General features: G+C 37.8%; 1 protein-coding gene across 2 annotated transcripts in view; it reads right to left on the reverse strand.

The window, feature by feature from the left end:
* KCNK2 (potassium two pore domain channel subfamily K member 2) overlaps window positions 1-14,881 on the reverse strand; it is a 106,868-nt gene that overhangs the window by 23,355 nt on the left and 68,632 nt on the right. For both annotated transcript variants that reach the window (XM_066546428.1, XM_066546429.1), the window contains exons 4-5: window positions 4,190-4,350; window positions 1,607-1,793 (exon numbers count right to left, since the gene is read on the reverse strand). In XM_066546428.1, coding sequence (XP_066402525.1) covers window positions 1,607-1,793; window positions 4,190-4,350 — 348 coding nt within the window. The remainder of the gene's footprint in view (window positions 1-1,606; window positions 1,794-4,189; window positions 4,351-14,881) is intronic.

Below are 14,881 nucleotides of genomic sequence, written 5' to 3' on the forward strand. Positions count from 1 at the left end.
TCATTTTTATTCCCTGTCATCCACATACCCTTTAGGAATGAAAGTCTAAACCACCCAGATTCTTGACTTAGAAACAGCATAAATTTTTTATTTAATTTCATGCTAGTTGTTATCTGACCAGAATCACAAATTGTGAAGACATAATGAAAATAAGAAAAAGAATACAGGAAAGAAAATGGAAAGGCAGAAGTCAAGACATATACAAAGACATTTGGAAACATCACAAATAACTATGTAAAAGTCAAAAGAAATTTGATTTGCTATTTTACAGTTCAGTTCTATAATTTAAAAGAATCTTTGGCAAATTTGCAAGCAGTCTAAAAATGATGGTTGCCTGAGTAGCTTAGTATCTACAAAAACAACTAATTTTACCCCCATTTTTCCCACATCATTTAAAAATATTGTCAAGCAGTTCCAACACTTTAGAGGTCCTTTTTGGACCTCACCAATCTGAAAAACCTCTGCAAGTGACAAGACCCTTTTCTGCCATCATGGCAAAACTTCAGGCACATCTGTAAGAGGAGTTACCCAACCTAAGAACCTTGGCTTGGCACACTTGGACTCACACAACAGCCACGGGCTCACACAAGACACAGGAGGAGCCCAGAGCCTGGGAGAGTCTACTAAAAACAATTCCCTCCAGCAGAGTCTCTCACTGAGAGCAGACCAGCACAAAAGGCCTTGTGAGCCACCTCTGCCTTGCACTGAGTTCAGAGGTGGGAGAGAGGCATTTCATGAGAGAAATGATGGTTCTGTATCAACAGAAGCATCAGATCAGGCCAAGGAAAGCAAGTCGCAGGTTTGGAGCACAAAGCTCCGAGTTCCTCATCCTCACCTCTACACATCACTGACTTGGTTCAATGTGCTTTCTCAGCACAAACAGCATACACTTACACAAATCTAAGAGGTGAACTAACACCACTGACATCTTTTCAAAAAAGAAGTTAACACAGAGAACTGGCCCAGACATTTTTTTAGCTCAGTATATCAAAGTTATTTACAACTAATTCAGCTTAATGGAACCATAAGAATTGGACACGTTATCTATGGGTTGTGCTAAAACTTCTCCTGACATTACAAAAAACACATGGGCGAATGTGTACTGACAAAGAGTCACAGAGTAGGATGCAGCAGATCCTACAGAATACAGACATTTCAATGGCAGAAAGAGAGCTCTGGAATATTTTGAAAGTAAGGGATGCACACAAAACTTATATCACTTCACAGGGTGAGGAATTTCAAACAAGTCCAGCTGAAAAATGTATTCAGATTAAAATGCTCTGTTAGTGCTTGCACTTTGTAACCTGTAAGTAAAATAAAACAAAACCCTTACCTGAATGATACTCTACTTAATTTTTAATAGGATAGGACCAGAAAAAAACAGTAGGCAGAGAAATGCACCATGAATTTCACTGTCCCACCTCCTGTCTCTATGCTCTCACATCAACCAAAACAAGGACAGGCCCCATCACATGAATGAAGAAGGATAAAACTGGGAGAGGGATACCACAAGAGAGATACTTCTGTCCCAAAACTAAGAAAAAAAATGCAGAATAAATATCACTGTGCAAAACATTATAAGACAGAGTTATGAAAAAAATCTTACCTGCAACATAGTCACCAAATCCAATGGTAGTTAAAGTGATGACCACAAAGTAAATTGCATCTAACGTGTTCCAGCCTTCTATGTGCTTGAATATAACTGCAGGAAGGGCAACAAACAGCACGCAGCCAAACAGAATGAATATTATTGTTGAAATGATGCGAATCTTTGTCTGACTCACATTCCATTTCTGGAAAGGAAAGGGGAAAGAGAGGAAACCCATTGATAATAAAACTGCACCCATGCACATCAGCACCCATCACCCCCCGGTGTGCACTACATAGCTTTAGAGGACTGCATTATAATTCTCAAACAAACAGGAAAACTCAAGCAGGATTTTATTCTGAAAAGGGCTTCAAAGCAAGCATGACTATCCTAGGAAACATTTGCCAGCAGTAAATGCAGAGCAGGGCTGGATTCTTTATGGGTGAGCAGGATGTGTAGCATTCAGTAATACCAACAGCTGATGATGTAAAAGTTTTGAGGGCTGTCTAGATATTTGAGTGAGTTAAAAGTAGTGCATGCATCTGCAATTTCTCTCATTTGGTACATCCACAAATAATCAACTAAATAAGGTGAATTTTAATCAAGTTCTCTGCAATCAAATAATCAGCTAAACCATATCCTACAAAGCAGAGCTGGAAAGGATGTAAGAGACCCAAACCTGTCCAAGGACAAGATAAACCCACCTAAGCCATTGGCCAGGCAACCTGTGATCATACTCTTGTAATCTGATAATTTTCCTAATTCTTAACCTACATGTCAACTCCTTCTGTTTAGGTATACTGTTTATGGTCTTATCCAAGACAAATACAGAAATTGTTAATTTTCTCTTTCCACCAAACTTTCACATGTGTTCTCTTTCAGTTACATGTTCTTTAAACCAAATTTATTTATTTCCTTTTCCTCCCCTTCCTATTTTTCTTGCAATCCCTTGGCACCAGCAAACTAGCCCATGTTTCATTAAGTACTGTACTCAAAAGTAGATATCAAAAAAATAGCACAAAATGGAATGGAATGAGCCTTTCTTATGCTTTGCCTATTTTCCATGGCAGTATGACATTAACCCATGTTAGCATGTAAACTTTTAGAGTCCACAGAACATTTCCATAAAATTGCACCTAGACAGCTGTTTCCTGACATGCAGCTGCATATTTTATTATTCCTTCATACATTACTTTGAATTTGTCCTGCTTAAATTGAATCCTATCTAGTCAGACTGCTTTTCAAAAATTTTAAGATCATTTTGATCCTCCAAGTTTTAGTTGTCTCCCCAGCTTGAGACCATCTGCAGATTTAATGAACCACATCATTTAACTGTGGTGTATGCTATTAACATTTTTCTAAACTGCACTACAGCTAGAACAGACCCCTGCAAAATTCCATTTTGCATGCCCAGCGAATTTGACATTTTTCATCCATCGAATGCATGTCAGTTCAACCTAAAAGAAGGGATTATACAAGAAACTTGCTCAGAAATCAACTGAAAATGAAATTGTGTTGTTCACAATGGATGTTTTCTTGTTTTTAAGTTTCAGTAGGAACTGTGTTTACAGTCAGCATGACCAAGGTCAAGCTTTTGTAACCCAAAACAGAGTAATAGCTTGTGTTATGGCAAAATAACACAAGCTGTTACACCTGCTCTGACCCATCAGCATCTCCCAATACTTTAGGCAAGCTAATAAACGGAATTAGAGAGTGTTCCAGACTGCAACATCAAGATCAATGTTTTCACTCAGATATTGTCAAAAGAGGGGATGATACTGTTTTTTATCTTGGGGCATTCTTCTTGTAGGGATACACCCAGAATTAAAAAAAGGAAAACCATTATCTCTACAAGCAAAAGAGAGGCAGAAATTGATCTCAGAACTTCTATACCTTTAAGAAAAAAAAATCAGCTATGAAAATCCAGAAATTATAAAGTGTTCCTATGGAATGTTCTTGACTTTTTCAGACAAATCTCAATGGAAATCTATGTTCTTCACTATTACCTTGTCTGGACACAAACTGATGTTTCAAAGCCAAAAATGACTTCTCTTAAAAAGCTTTCAAGCTTGTGTTTGCCTGTTACATAAGACTACTTAGCACAGGCCCAGTTTGTTTTGCATCAAAAACAAAGCCATGTCAGACCTTTTCCATAAAGAAAAGGTGTCCTGCATGCAAGGGTAGGGCTTGGTGTGGAAAACCAGTCCTAACACTTGCAGTGCTGATGCAAACAGCTAAAAAGTTGGTTACTAAGCATTCATTGCTTCAAAAACCTCAGTGAATACATTTCCTATCACAATCTAGATAAAAACCTTTAAGGGTAAGCATCACAGCAGGCTTACAAGTAACAAGGAAAGAGCAAAACCAAAATTATTTGGGAATTATTCCTCTTCCCAGCCATAAAAATAGTAGGGAATATGTCTTCACCCAATTCTCAGAGGTGTTCATTAGCAAGTTCAGACTGTGCCAAGTCCTTCCTACCTTTTCCTGTACATCTGATTGCAACAATGAACTATACCCTGTTTTTCAGGGCTTTTCATTTCACTTGTGAGATTCAGAACAAGCAGCAAAAGAACAAAATGAGGCAGTCAGCATACTCACAACAAAGGTATCTTCTACTTTGGCAATTCCTTTTCCAAAGATTGTCCCTAGTTGATCTCCAACACCAGCCAACAGAAAACCAAACAGAGGAATTCCCAATAAGGCATAGATGATACAGAATATCTTTCCACCTTGTGTGCGTGGGGAGATGTTTCCAAAGCCTAAATTACAAACAACTTGGGATGTTTAATAGGTTACACATAATACATTATAAGTTTTAAAAGAACTGTGGGAACAGAACAGTTAAAAACAGGCTAACCAGGTTAACCATATGACACAGCAAACATTGAGAGAAATTAAATGAAAATGAAGGTTGTACAATCCTCTCTGAGCTACTCTCTTATCATCTGCTACATGTAGTTAATAGCAATTGATTGATCTATGCCTTAGACTGCCAGTGTCTGCTGCAGCACCTGTAAATTACACAGGTGTAAACACAACACAGCACCTGTAAGCAACACAATTTTCCTTCACATGGGCCAAGCTTCAAACTGAAGTGGCTTTAAAAAAGCCCAAACCACTTGGATGAGCAAAACAGGGATTTCTACCATAAACGGGACTGCCTAGATTCTTCATTATTAAAGGCCTTGGTTCCTTCAAACCAAGCTTAGAGATACAGCTCATGGCTCTGTCCATTTGAAAGTGGAAATCATTTTGTCTTCACAGGCTTGTGTAAAAGAGCAGCCCAAATTCCTGTGATGGCTCAATTGCTGCTGGTCCACTCAGAACAGAGAAAGTGAAATACAAAGAGCACAGGGTGCAGCACCCGTGGAATGCCCTCAGTACATCTCCCAGGATCAGTATTTAATGATTTGGACAAGGTCACACAGGCAGAACCCTACAAAAAAGTTTCATGAGCTTAAGTCCTGGGTTTTAATTCAAACATTTTTCTCCTCCAAAGGATCAGTCATGTTTTGAGGGAGCAGTAGCAGTAACAGCCCAGAATTTCTGACATTATTTCACTTTTTAGCAGAACAACATGCCCTTCAAAGGAGGCAAAAGGGAAAACTTGTCATTAAAAGACTTACCTTTAGAAATCAGACAAAAGCTTCTTTTAACATTACCTTCTTGTTTGAAAAATAACTTGCAAATAAAAAGCAAAGTGGTTTGGCATGTAGTTGAGAAATTCGTCTTAGTGTCTTAAATTTTTCATAAGAAAAACATTATATGCACACAAATCTCTCAAAGAAAATCTATTTTTCTAGAAACAATCCAAGAAATTTTATTTTTAAAGTAGCTTAACATTTTTTCACAACCTGACAAAATTCCTGCAATATAGAGTCCATTTAATGAATGTCTTAGCTATTTATCAGCATTTGTATCTAAAGATTCTGAGCATGAAGGTTTAAAATGTAGATTTTCTTTATGAAACCTATTTACTTAATTTCTGGTTCTGCTCTCATGTAGGTAAGCTACACCAAAGATCTGTGGCTAAAACTACTTTTTCCTTTCAGAACACACAAGACAAAACTGTCCCTCACTTAACTTGGAATGGGTTGCTCAGAGAAGCTGTGGGTGCCCCATCCCTGGAAGTGTTCAAGGCCAGGTTGGATGGAGCTCTGAGCAATGTGGTTTAGCATAAGGTGTCCTTTTCCATGGCAGGGAAGTAAGAACTAGATGATATTTTAAGATCCCTTCCAACCCAGGCCATTTTATGATTCGTTACCATAAAATTAAATGACAATGGGAATATATTTTGCTCCTAGAGAATCCTCTCTGAAATGAGTTTTCAGACTGCACTTCTGTAAACAACAAATGCAATATTGATAGAATTCAGTCAGAGAAAAGAAAGTTGATATTTAAATTTTCCCTAAATCTTGGCTCATAAACCTTGTCAAAAAAAAGGAAGAAAAAAGAAAAAAAGAAAAGGAACAAAATCACAGGAAATACCAATTACAGGTTGCAGAGTCCTACAATCTTGTAAATGTTCCCTGCACTAATATATGAAAGAAAGCCTGCATCAGAAAACTGGGAAAATGTCACAGCAACTTTAGACCAACCCAATATGCTTCCTTAAACCAGAGTCAGGGTTAAAATTATAATTCAGGAAATTTCAGCTCCACTGAGTTCACTCTGTCCCTTCGTGCACCAAGGAGTAAAGTTTTAAAATAAAATTAGCTCATCACCAATAAAAAGGGACAAACAGATCCAAGCTGCTCTGTTTTCATAAGCATGCCTGTTCATGGATCAACAGAAGCTTGAATTGTTCCAGGTTATAATTCCTGGGAGGTCTTAATGCAATTCAGAATCAGGGGTCTGGCTACACCAGATTTAGAAAACTCATGCTAGGGGATTTGGCAGTCACATTTTATTTACTTCTCTACAAAAGCAATGTCTTGCAATGGTGACTAAACACCAGCCCAGTGGAGCACATGCCAAGCAGGCAGTTTTGCTTGGCTGGCCCCATAACACAAGCAGGCACTCTGTGAGCATCCCAGAGCTCTTACAGTGGCTGTTGCTCTGCAGCATGCTTCTCATCTGCTGCTAATTGGTATGAGGACACCAAGTTCACATTCAGCTCTGGGTGTTCTCCCGAAATCAGACTTATGTCTTCCTTGAAGAAAGGGTGGTAGTTCATTTTTGCACTCAAATTCTTGGTTTTTATCCTAAAAACTGCCAAATGCTTTTCTTCCATAAACACAGAAAAGGTACTTTGTGATAATTGTATGATTCAATCACACATTACTGGATAAAATAGCACTCCACCAGGTAGCAGTTCATTTCTGTCCAGATGCTCACTGAACATTACACAAACCATGGGTAGGGTACATACTTTAGTGACCTGATCTACCAAGGGGTTTCCATCACACATTAATCACATTTCCTACTGTGTGTCATGTTTTATAACAGTCTGCTGCTGTACACCACAGCCTACTTTGAGAGTTACACAAGTTGTCCTTAAATCCTACTCTCAACTGCTCCAGTGAAAACCTAATCCATTATTTATACAACGGGAGAGAAAATGTATTTATATTTCATATGGTTGATGTAATTCCCAAGAGGTTTATGTCAGAAAAGTATTATTTCTTTCTTTAAATAATTATAATAAAGACAAAAAAAGAGGAATTCTGTTGCTAGGTAAAAACCAAGGAAACTTTAATTTTGGCTGGGAGAAAAGAACATGGCCATAGGAATTCTGCTGCATATCCCTGTGTGCCACAGAGCTCCTGCATGTGGAGGGCAGGAACATCTGGCCCCAGTAGCAATGCAGTAGCTCCCTGGTATATTTTCACTTCAGAGTTCCCCTTTCCACTCAAGAGGCAGCATAAAGGCTGCCTTGCTCGCAGACAAACCTTGGGGAATCAGCCACATGACAACACAGTCTGCTGGCTCTTCCCTGCCTCAGAGCTCCTTGCTTGGATGGGATGGGGACAGGATGTGCTCACTGCAACTGCACAGGCAGCCTCAGTGCCCTGCTTATTCTTCACATTTTCAGTCCTGTGCTGCTCAAACCTTCCCCTGTTTCTGAGGGGGAAATTCCTAGAACTGGTCCATTCCCCACTTCAACCCAATATACTTGGGTTTGATTGTGGAAATTTACAAGTTGCTTGATTTAAACTACTAAATTCATCGGAAATCTTCTCTCAAAGCTTTTAATCAATGCTATCTGCCATGAGCAGTACAGAGTACAAAATTTAACTTGCTAAATGGAATCTGTTTCATCCAAAATACTGTCAGCATCATTTCAGACTGTCCTTCCCCAATGCACCCTCCCCACTTCGCTTTCATAACCAGGAGGATGATTTGCCTCCTAATTTCACCAAATCCCTTTCATGTTCTGCTAAATTCTCAGTATGCTTTTAATGAACAAAGGACTTGTCTCTGACAAGCAACTGTGGACAAGAAATGCATTTTACAAGGAGCTTCCAGTAACCCTTGAGTGAATTCTGATTCTTTGATTGTGTGAATTAAGAATAAAAGCCTATTGTAAGTAGATTGTAACTAATTGCTCCACTCAAAAAAGTAACATATTCCAGGGTTTCAGCTCCAAACTCCTAGGAGTCCCCGAGATTCAAATCACGTTCAAAGGAAATCTGTATCCCTTTGGTCAGCTATAGAGGTGGAAGCAGGGGTATGCAAAATGAAAAGGATTTTAAAAAACCAAAAAAACACCAAAAAACCCCAAAGAAAGAAATATTTTATAGGATTCTTCACTTTCATATAGTCTTTTTGATAAATTTCTGGGAGAACGAAAGCATCTGTAACTTTCCCATGAGAAGCAGATTCGCTGTTAAGCAGATATAAGTAACTTTAATAACTATATATTACTGCTTTTGAGCAAAACAATGTTTGAAGTTTCAAATTCTAGTTGAGTCTTCCCCCATGACAAACAATAGATTATATTGCAAATATGAAAAAGCTTGAAATGCTATGAATTCTCATACAATTGACATGATACTTTTGTTTAGATGGCAAGCATCCTTGTATTCAAACCTTCATAAAAAGGAAGGCTGAAAACTAATTTAAATTTTTTTTGTGTTTTAATTAGAGAGAGCAATTCCTTTGCTTTCTAGTTAATCAATATCTTCAGAAAACTCTTGTGGATACACATTTTCAAAGTGGAGTTAAAAATATAGAGACTCCAAAATGAGCATGTTTTTTACATAAAATTCCTAGACAAAGCAGGGCATCTACTGAAACTACCTAGCTGCAATTAAGTATTTTCCCATGTGAGAGATTATAGGTGTTTTTGATAGTTCTAAGACTAGATTTTATTTGCTAAATTGACTGGAAGAGAGTGCTACCACCTATGATTCATTTATTTCAAGTACCTCAGGTAGAATTGAAAGTTCTGGCGAAGTTATGAAACATTTTCTTTCTATACAAGGAAATGTAAATTTAAGTACGAGCAAATGTTTTCTCCATGTTTATGACAAACCTCAGATTAAACAAGGCATCATTCGTGAGATATCAAAAAGAAATAAAGTTTAAATTATCTCAAGTTAATGCTGTATATTTTAAGGTATGAGAAACTACTCTCAGCAGTAGGTTTGGATATGCAGTCCATTGATGGAAGAGCTCAATACTGAGGATAAATGGTTTGGTGAACAGGCACACTCTTAATTACACAAAAGTGGATTACAGAAAGTTGATACTGAGATTTCATAGAGTCAGAGAAAAGGCAGAGCTCCTGGCTGCGGACTCGCAGGAGGCTGGAGCCAGGGGAAGCAGCTGCCATGGCCTTGGCCTCAGCCACCAAACTCTGTGTGCCACTGTCAGTGGCGTTTCCGTGGTTCACATCCACCCTGACCACCCCACTCAATTACAGTGACTGCCCTTCTCAAAGGGCACACGTGGGTTTTGATACTGAATGTCAAATTGATTTTAAGAGATCAAAGGATGCTTTTTCCAGGCCCTAAGGAGCTATCTGGAAAAATCTTTATAAAAGGTACCTCATTGAATTTCTAGAAGATAAAATGCATTTTTCCCTTTAGATCAGCACTTGGGCTCAGGAGATTAGGATTAAATATATCCCTGCCCAACAGTGTCAAAGCAGAGATATGCACTTAATCACAGATGAATAAGATATTCCTTTTAGCATAAATAATGGTCTAGACATAATCATTAAACAAAAAGGCAATGTTTGTACCCATACTGACTATGGGGAAATCCCTCCATACACTGCAGAAATAGCAAAACTTGTACTCATTGTGTGGAAAACAATCCCCATTTTTACACTAATCCCTTTTCCTTTCCTTCTCTTGACTCTTTCCTACACTTCCAGTTTGACATGCTTGTGTATGCCTGTTCTATATATTTGCATATCTATAAACACACATTCCATGAGGTTTTATGGCTTTGGATACTACAAGTACAAGGGCTTTTCCAGTTCTCCGTGTGACTTCCCTGCCAACATTGCAAAGTAGGTAGAAAATTCCTATTCTCCTTTTTACAGGTAGGTAACTGAAGCACAGAAGGAAGGAAAGTCCAAAATTCTCTCTATCATTTAGGTCGATAACTCACACCAAACAAGTGGCTGAGTTCTATGCATTATACTGACCATTAATTAGTGAAAGTTTGTCATCTGAAGCCCTCAAAGACCCTCAGGATTGCTCAAGCTAGAGATACACAGGGATAGGTGCTGCCAATATCTAAAAGCTCTGGGCTCCCCTCCTGTCAGGGCCAACACATGTGCATGCACATACATTCCTGAACACAGAACAAGAGAATCTGAAGGCTGAACAAGTACAAGGATTACTTTAAAATCTAAACCTCAAATGAATTGAATACAAATACTTTTGCTTCGCAAGTACATTTCTGAGCTATATATACACATGAATTTTTTCACTTATGCACATACTGTGTGCTACAGCCCTTGCTCACAAGCTGCTGCCTGTGGAATCCCATCATGAATATGCAGATATGCTCCTCCTTCAAGTTAATTCATCAATTGCATGTACAGAAAATAATTTAACTTTTCAATTTAAGAAATTCCTGCATGAATCCTCCTGATGGAAGAGCCCTGTGCAATAACAGAGATGAAGTTCTCTCTATTTTAGACCATGGTCTGCTAAGAAACCAATTATCTTTGCTTTACAGAAGTTTGGTGTAATTTCTTCATAGAATTGTTTAGGGTGGGAAAGACTTTAAAGATTGAGTCCAACCATTACCCTAACACCACCAAGTCCACCATTAAACCATGTCCCTAGGTGCCACTTCTACACATCATTTATATGCCTCCAGGGTTGGTGACTCAACCACTTCACTCACCCACTCCAGCTTCTAGAAGCCAATTCTCACAGTTTTAGTCAGGGATTTGGGAACCATGTTGTCACAAATTCCTGCTGTTTATTGAGTGTTTGGTATTCTCTGGATCCTAAACTACAAGATTCTGATTTTTAGCACTAGCTCATAATTCTGTGTCACAAAACTGCAAATAGATTATTTAGAAGGTTTTGATGTTGTGTCTTAAAAATAAAATACAGAAAAAACCTGATTTTTAATCTGTCTGAAAAAAAGACATTACCAATACTTCTCTTATAACTAGGAATAATAACAGGAAAGCCTAGACTGACGTTAATAAAGTGTGCAGTATTCAAGAACTGACAAGACAGAGGTTGATCTCCTTTCAGAGGTTTCTTTTCATCTGTGTTCTGTGGGAGCACTAATCAAATCAATAAAACTTCTTGTAAAAGAACAAGCTATAAATATTCATAGAAAGTAAGTTTCCTTCAAGTCAAAATGCTGTACTGGAGAGGTGAAGGAGTATTCCAAGAAAGGTCTCTGTATGGATTTGGCAGTATTCAATAGCTCACACTGAGTTGCTAAGGCAATTTCTAAAGGAACCGGGTAATGATTATTAAAATATTCTTAGAAGCTTAAACATCAACTCAGATGGCTCTGCCTCCCAGCACAGATTCTGCATTTCATTCAGCTGTCACTTTGCCCAGTAAACAGTATCTACATCTCATCAGTAGTAGAACTTCTGTGCCTTTTTCAATTATTTCCTTTTTGTTGTTGTTATTGTTTGCATTAATTTTTACCTCTAATTCTTATTCTAACAAAATTGAATTGGCTCCAAAAACCAGAAATTCCCACTTGCTTATTTCCTCTGAGTGAGATAGCTTCATGGGAGCAAGATGCCAGGCTAACACAGCTAGCAAAAACATGATGCACTTTAAAGTGAAAAGTTTATATTCCACCCTTGCATGGAACTTTAACTAGCCACATATGCTTATCAAGTGTAAACACATATCAAATATGACACAGCAACATTCATTCTGCAAAAAAAATTCATTAGCAATATACTGATGTGCAGATAAAATACATTGTTCCAGGTGATCCACAAAAAAACTAAAAATAGTGAATTTTACATGTAGTGACAAAAACAACCTGATGCTACAACATTAATGGAAATCTGAAATAACTTTTTTTCTAGTGTTTGATGGTTTTCTTACAATCATTTTATTTCCTAGAAACAAGTTTGCATTTTTGTTTACAAATAAATCAATTCTCAGTGGGTGTTGGGTAAAACAGGCTCTTGCTGGCCTCTCCATCCTAGGGACAAGGCAATCCATATGCTTTCCTGCAGAACAGAAAACCACCCTGCCTGCACATGTTTCTATCTTCCCTACAAAAAATAAAATGTGGTAGAAGCACTCACAAATTAAGCTTTGCCAGACATAGAGCAACAAACTGTAAACACGCCTTGGGGTCAGTGAAGTCACAGGTTTAAAACAAGAACTGCAAATCCCATAATCCTTCACTCAGCAGCCTTGGATCAGACCATGGCAAGCTGATACAAGTGGTCAAAATGACTGCAGGTACCTTGACCTGTTAGGTAAACTACAATCCTCTTTCTGGTTTTAAACTTTTCACACACCCTGTTTCACTTCAAGAGGCCTTTCCTCAGGTCAGTGTTCAAAAATGCAATTATTTTGCCTCATCAGTTTTTTTTCTTCCTGTATCTATCCTTCCTTGTAAGCTACACATATACAGCCCATTTATCCAGAGAAATCCTAGCAAAAACAGCAGTCCAGGGCAGATAGGCAGCAATGATAGAAATACCTATAGAGGTAGCTATACCAGGATGGAAAAATTCCTCATTTGCACATATTTAATATATGTGCAAATATATTGCTTAATATTTATAAGATAAATAATAAGAAAGAAAATATGTCTTCAAGAGAAAATATACACATATTATTTTGTGCATAATGTCAAATAGCTGAGTATTTTATTACTACTAGTAAATAAGTGCATTACTTCATGCAGTCCTACCAGCATATTATAAAACAAAAAAGGTTAAGGTTAAAAAAGAAGGAATACTACCAAGTTTCTAAAATAAAAGGCTCTGAAGATTTTTATTCATATTATTATTTTCTTTAAAAAGAAAATTAATATTTTGCCAGTGAGGTTCACCAGGTGCATGAAGATGGGAAGTAGCCTCTTATTCCTTGTTATTCTCTTTTTTCCCTCCAAAAATCTTTGGAATTAAGACTAATACAGAATATTAGAAACAGAAAAAAGTGGAAGCCCCACGCATAAGTAACTTCCACTGAATTTCCCCTTTGACTTCCAACTACTTCTGTGTTATGTGCTTAATTCAGCAAAGCAAGTAACATGTTTAACTTTAAAAATATTTAAATTTATCTCTATTGAGGTTCAATAACTGAGCATGAGTATACTCATTCTTTTAGCATATACATCTGCAAAGAGGAACAAGCACATAGTTTGTCAAAGGAAATTTTTAGCAAGTTTTCAACTGATTTTTCAACACTGCCATGATAGAAATCACACTGTCACCAGCTCTTTAATTTCACAGAATTCCACACCATGTAACAAAAGATTTTTGATAAAATGTCATTATCCAAGCAATTCAAGAAAGTGCAATTACAAGACTGCAGAAATATTCCAAAGAACAAGAATTAATTTCTGCTTCCAGAGCTTTCAGTTTTCAGTGACTTTAAACGATGCAGGTGTGTGGGATTTTCCTCTGCAGTGAGAGTGCTGCAAAAGGCAGTGGAGGATGAGCCCTCTGTGCCTCACCAGCACCTAGCACTGCCTTTTTCACTGAGAGAAGGGTCTTGCCATGCCTCTTCCATGCCTCCGTGCAAGACACTTAGTGAGCTGCCACTCTAGACATTCTCACTGATTCTTTGGCAAAGAGAGCAGTCTAAAGACAGGGATCTACAGAAAAGAAGTTTCTTAATAAAGTTTATGATTCTAAACAGAAGTTCCTAACAGAGAAGCAATTGAACATAAAATTTTCTCTGTGCATGTTGTGAAGCCATTTAAATTATTATTGTCAGGCAGTGCAAAATAAATTCCAAATGTTTTTGCTTTTAGTACACTGAAGTATTTTGTTTATATTCCCTGCTTGCTTTTGAAAAAAGCCAGTATGATTTACAGTAGATTTACAGGAATTTCAGCACATAGCAAAATTGTGAGCAATTATTACCTTCATACCTTTTTTTTAAGTATATAGGCTGTGATTTTTCTTTTACAAAGCAAGTGGAATCTTTTAGAAGTCTCTAATCACCTCACCTGCATATATGAAAGTAGTTCAAATGGGGATAGAATGCTCCATGAGACAGAGAAGAAGGCTTTCAGCTAAAGATCTCATATTTATAAAATCTTGTATTCCAGTTTATGAAGGAAAGAAACACTAAAACAAAAATATATAAAAGTTGTCTACATGTAAAGATACTTCTCAAGCATCATTCCACTTCTTTTCCTACCCTCCAAAGCCCTCAGCTGGAATATAAATAGCTAAGCTAGAGTGGACTGAGCCATCTGCCTCTACAAACACAGCTTTGGGGCTTGTTTGGACTATGGGATATGTATTCACCCTCCTCTAGACCAGTGTGGAATATGGTCTCAGACCAATCACACCAACCTAGAGTAAAAAAAAATAAAAATAAATATCAAGCAAAGGGAAAATCAAAAGGAAAACAACTGGAGCATCTGACCTCAGATCACCAGCTCTTATATTTAATGATTCTCACCCTCATGGCTGTGAGGCACAAGGTACAAGCTACCTCTTCCCTGGTCTTCCCAAAAGACCCCCAGGTATTCCCCCAACCCCAGCTTTAGATCCCACTATCAGCCTTCTGTCCTATTTAAATCTAAATTAAATTCCTTGAGGGCATTTTGTGCAGAGTCTGAGAGGACACCTGAGAGCAAATGATGACCCAGGGAAGACACCAGAAGCTAATGAAGTCCTGGATTGCAGCACCACTGCCAGTCAGT

This window comes from Molothrus aeneus, chromosome 3 (assembly GCF_037042795.1).
Source record: "Molothrus aeneus isolate 106 chromosome 3, BPBGC_Maene_1.0, whole genome shotgun sequence".
In the NCBI taxonomy this organism is placed as follows: domain Eukaryota; kingdom Metazoa; phylum Chordata; class Aves; order Passeriformes; family Icteridae; genus Molothrus; species Molothrus aeneus.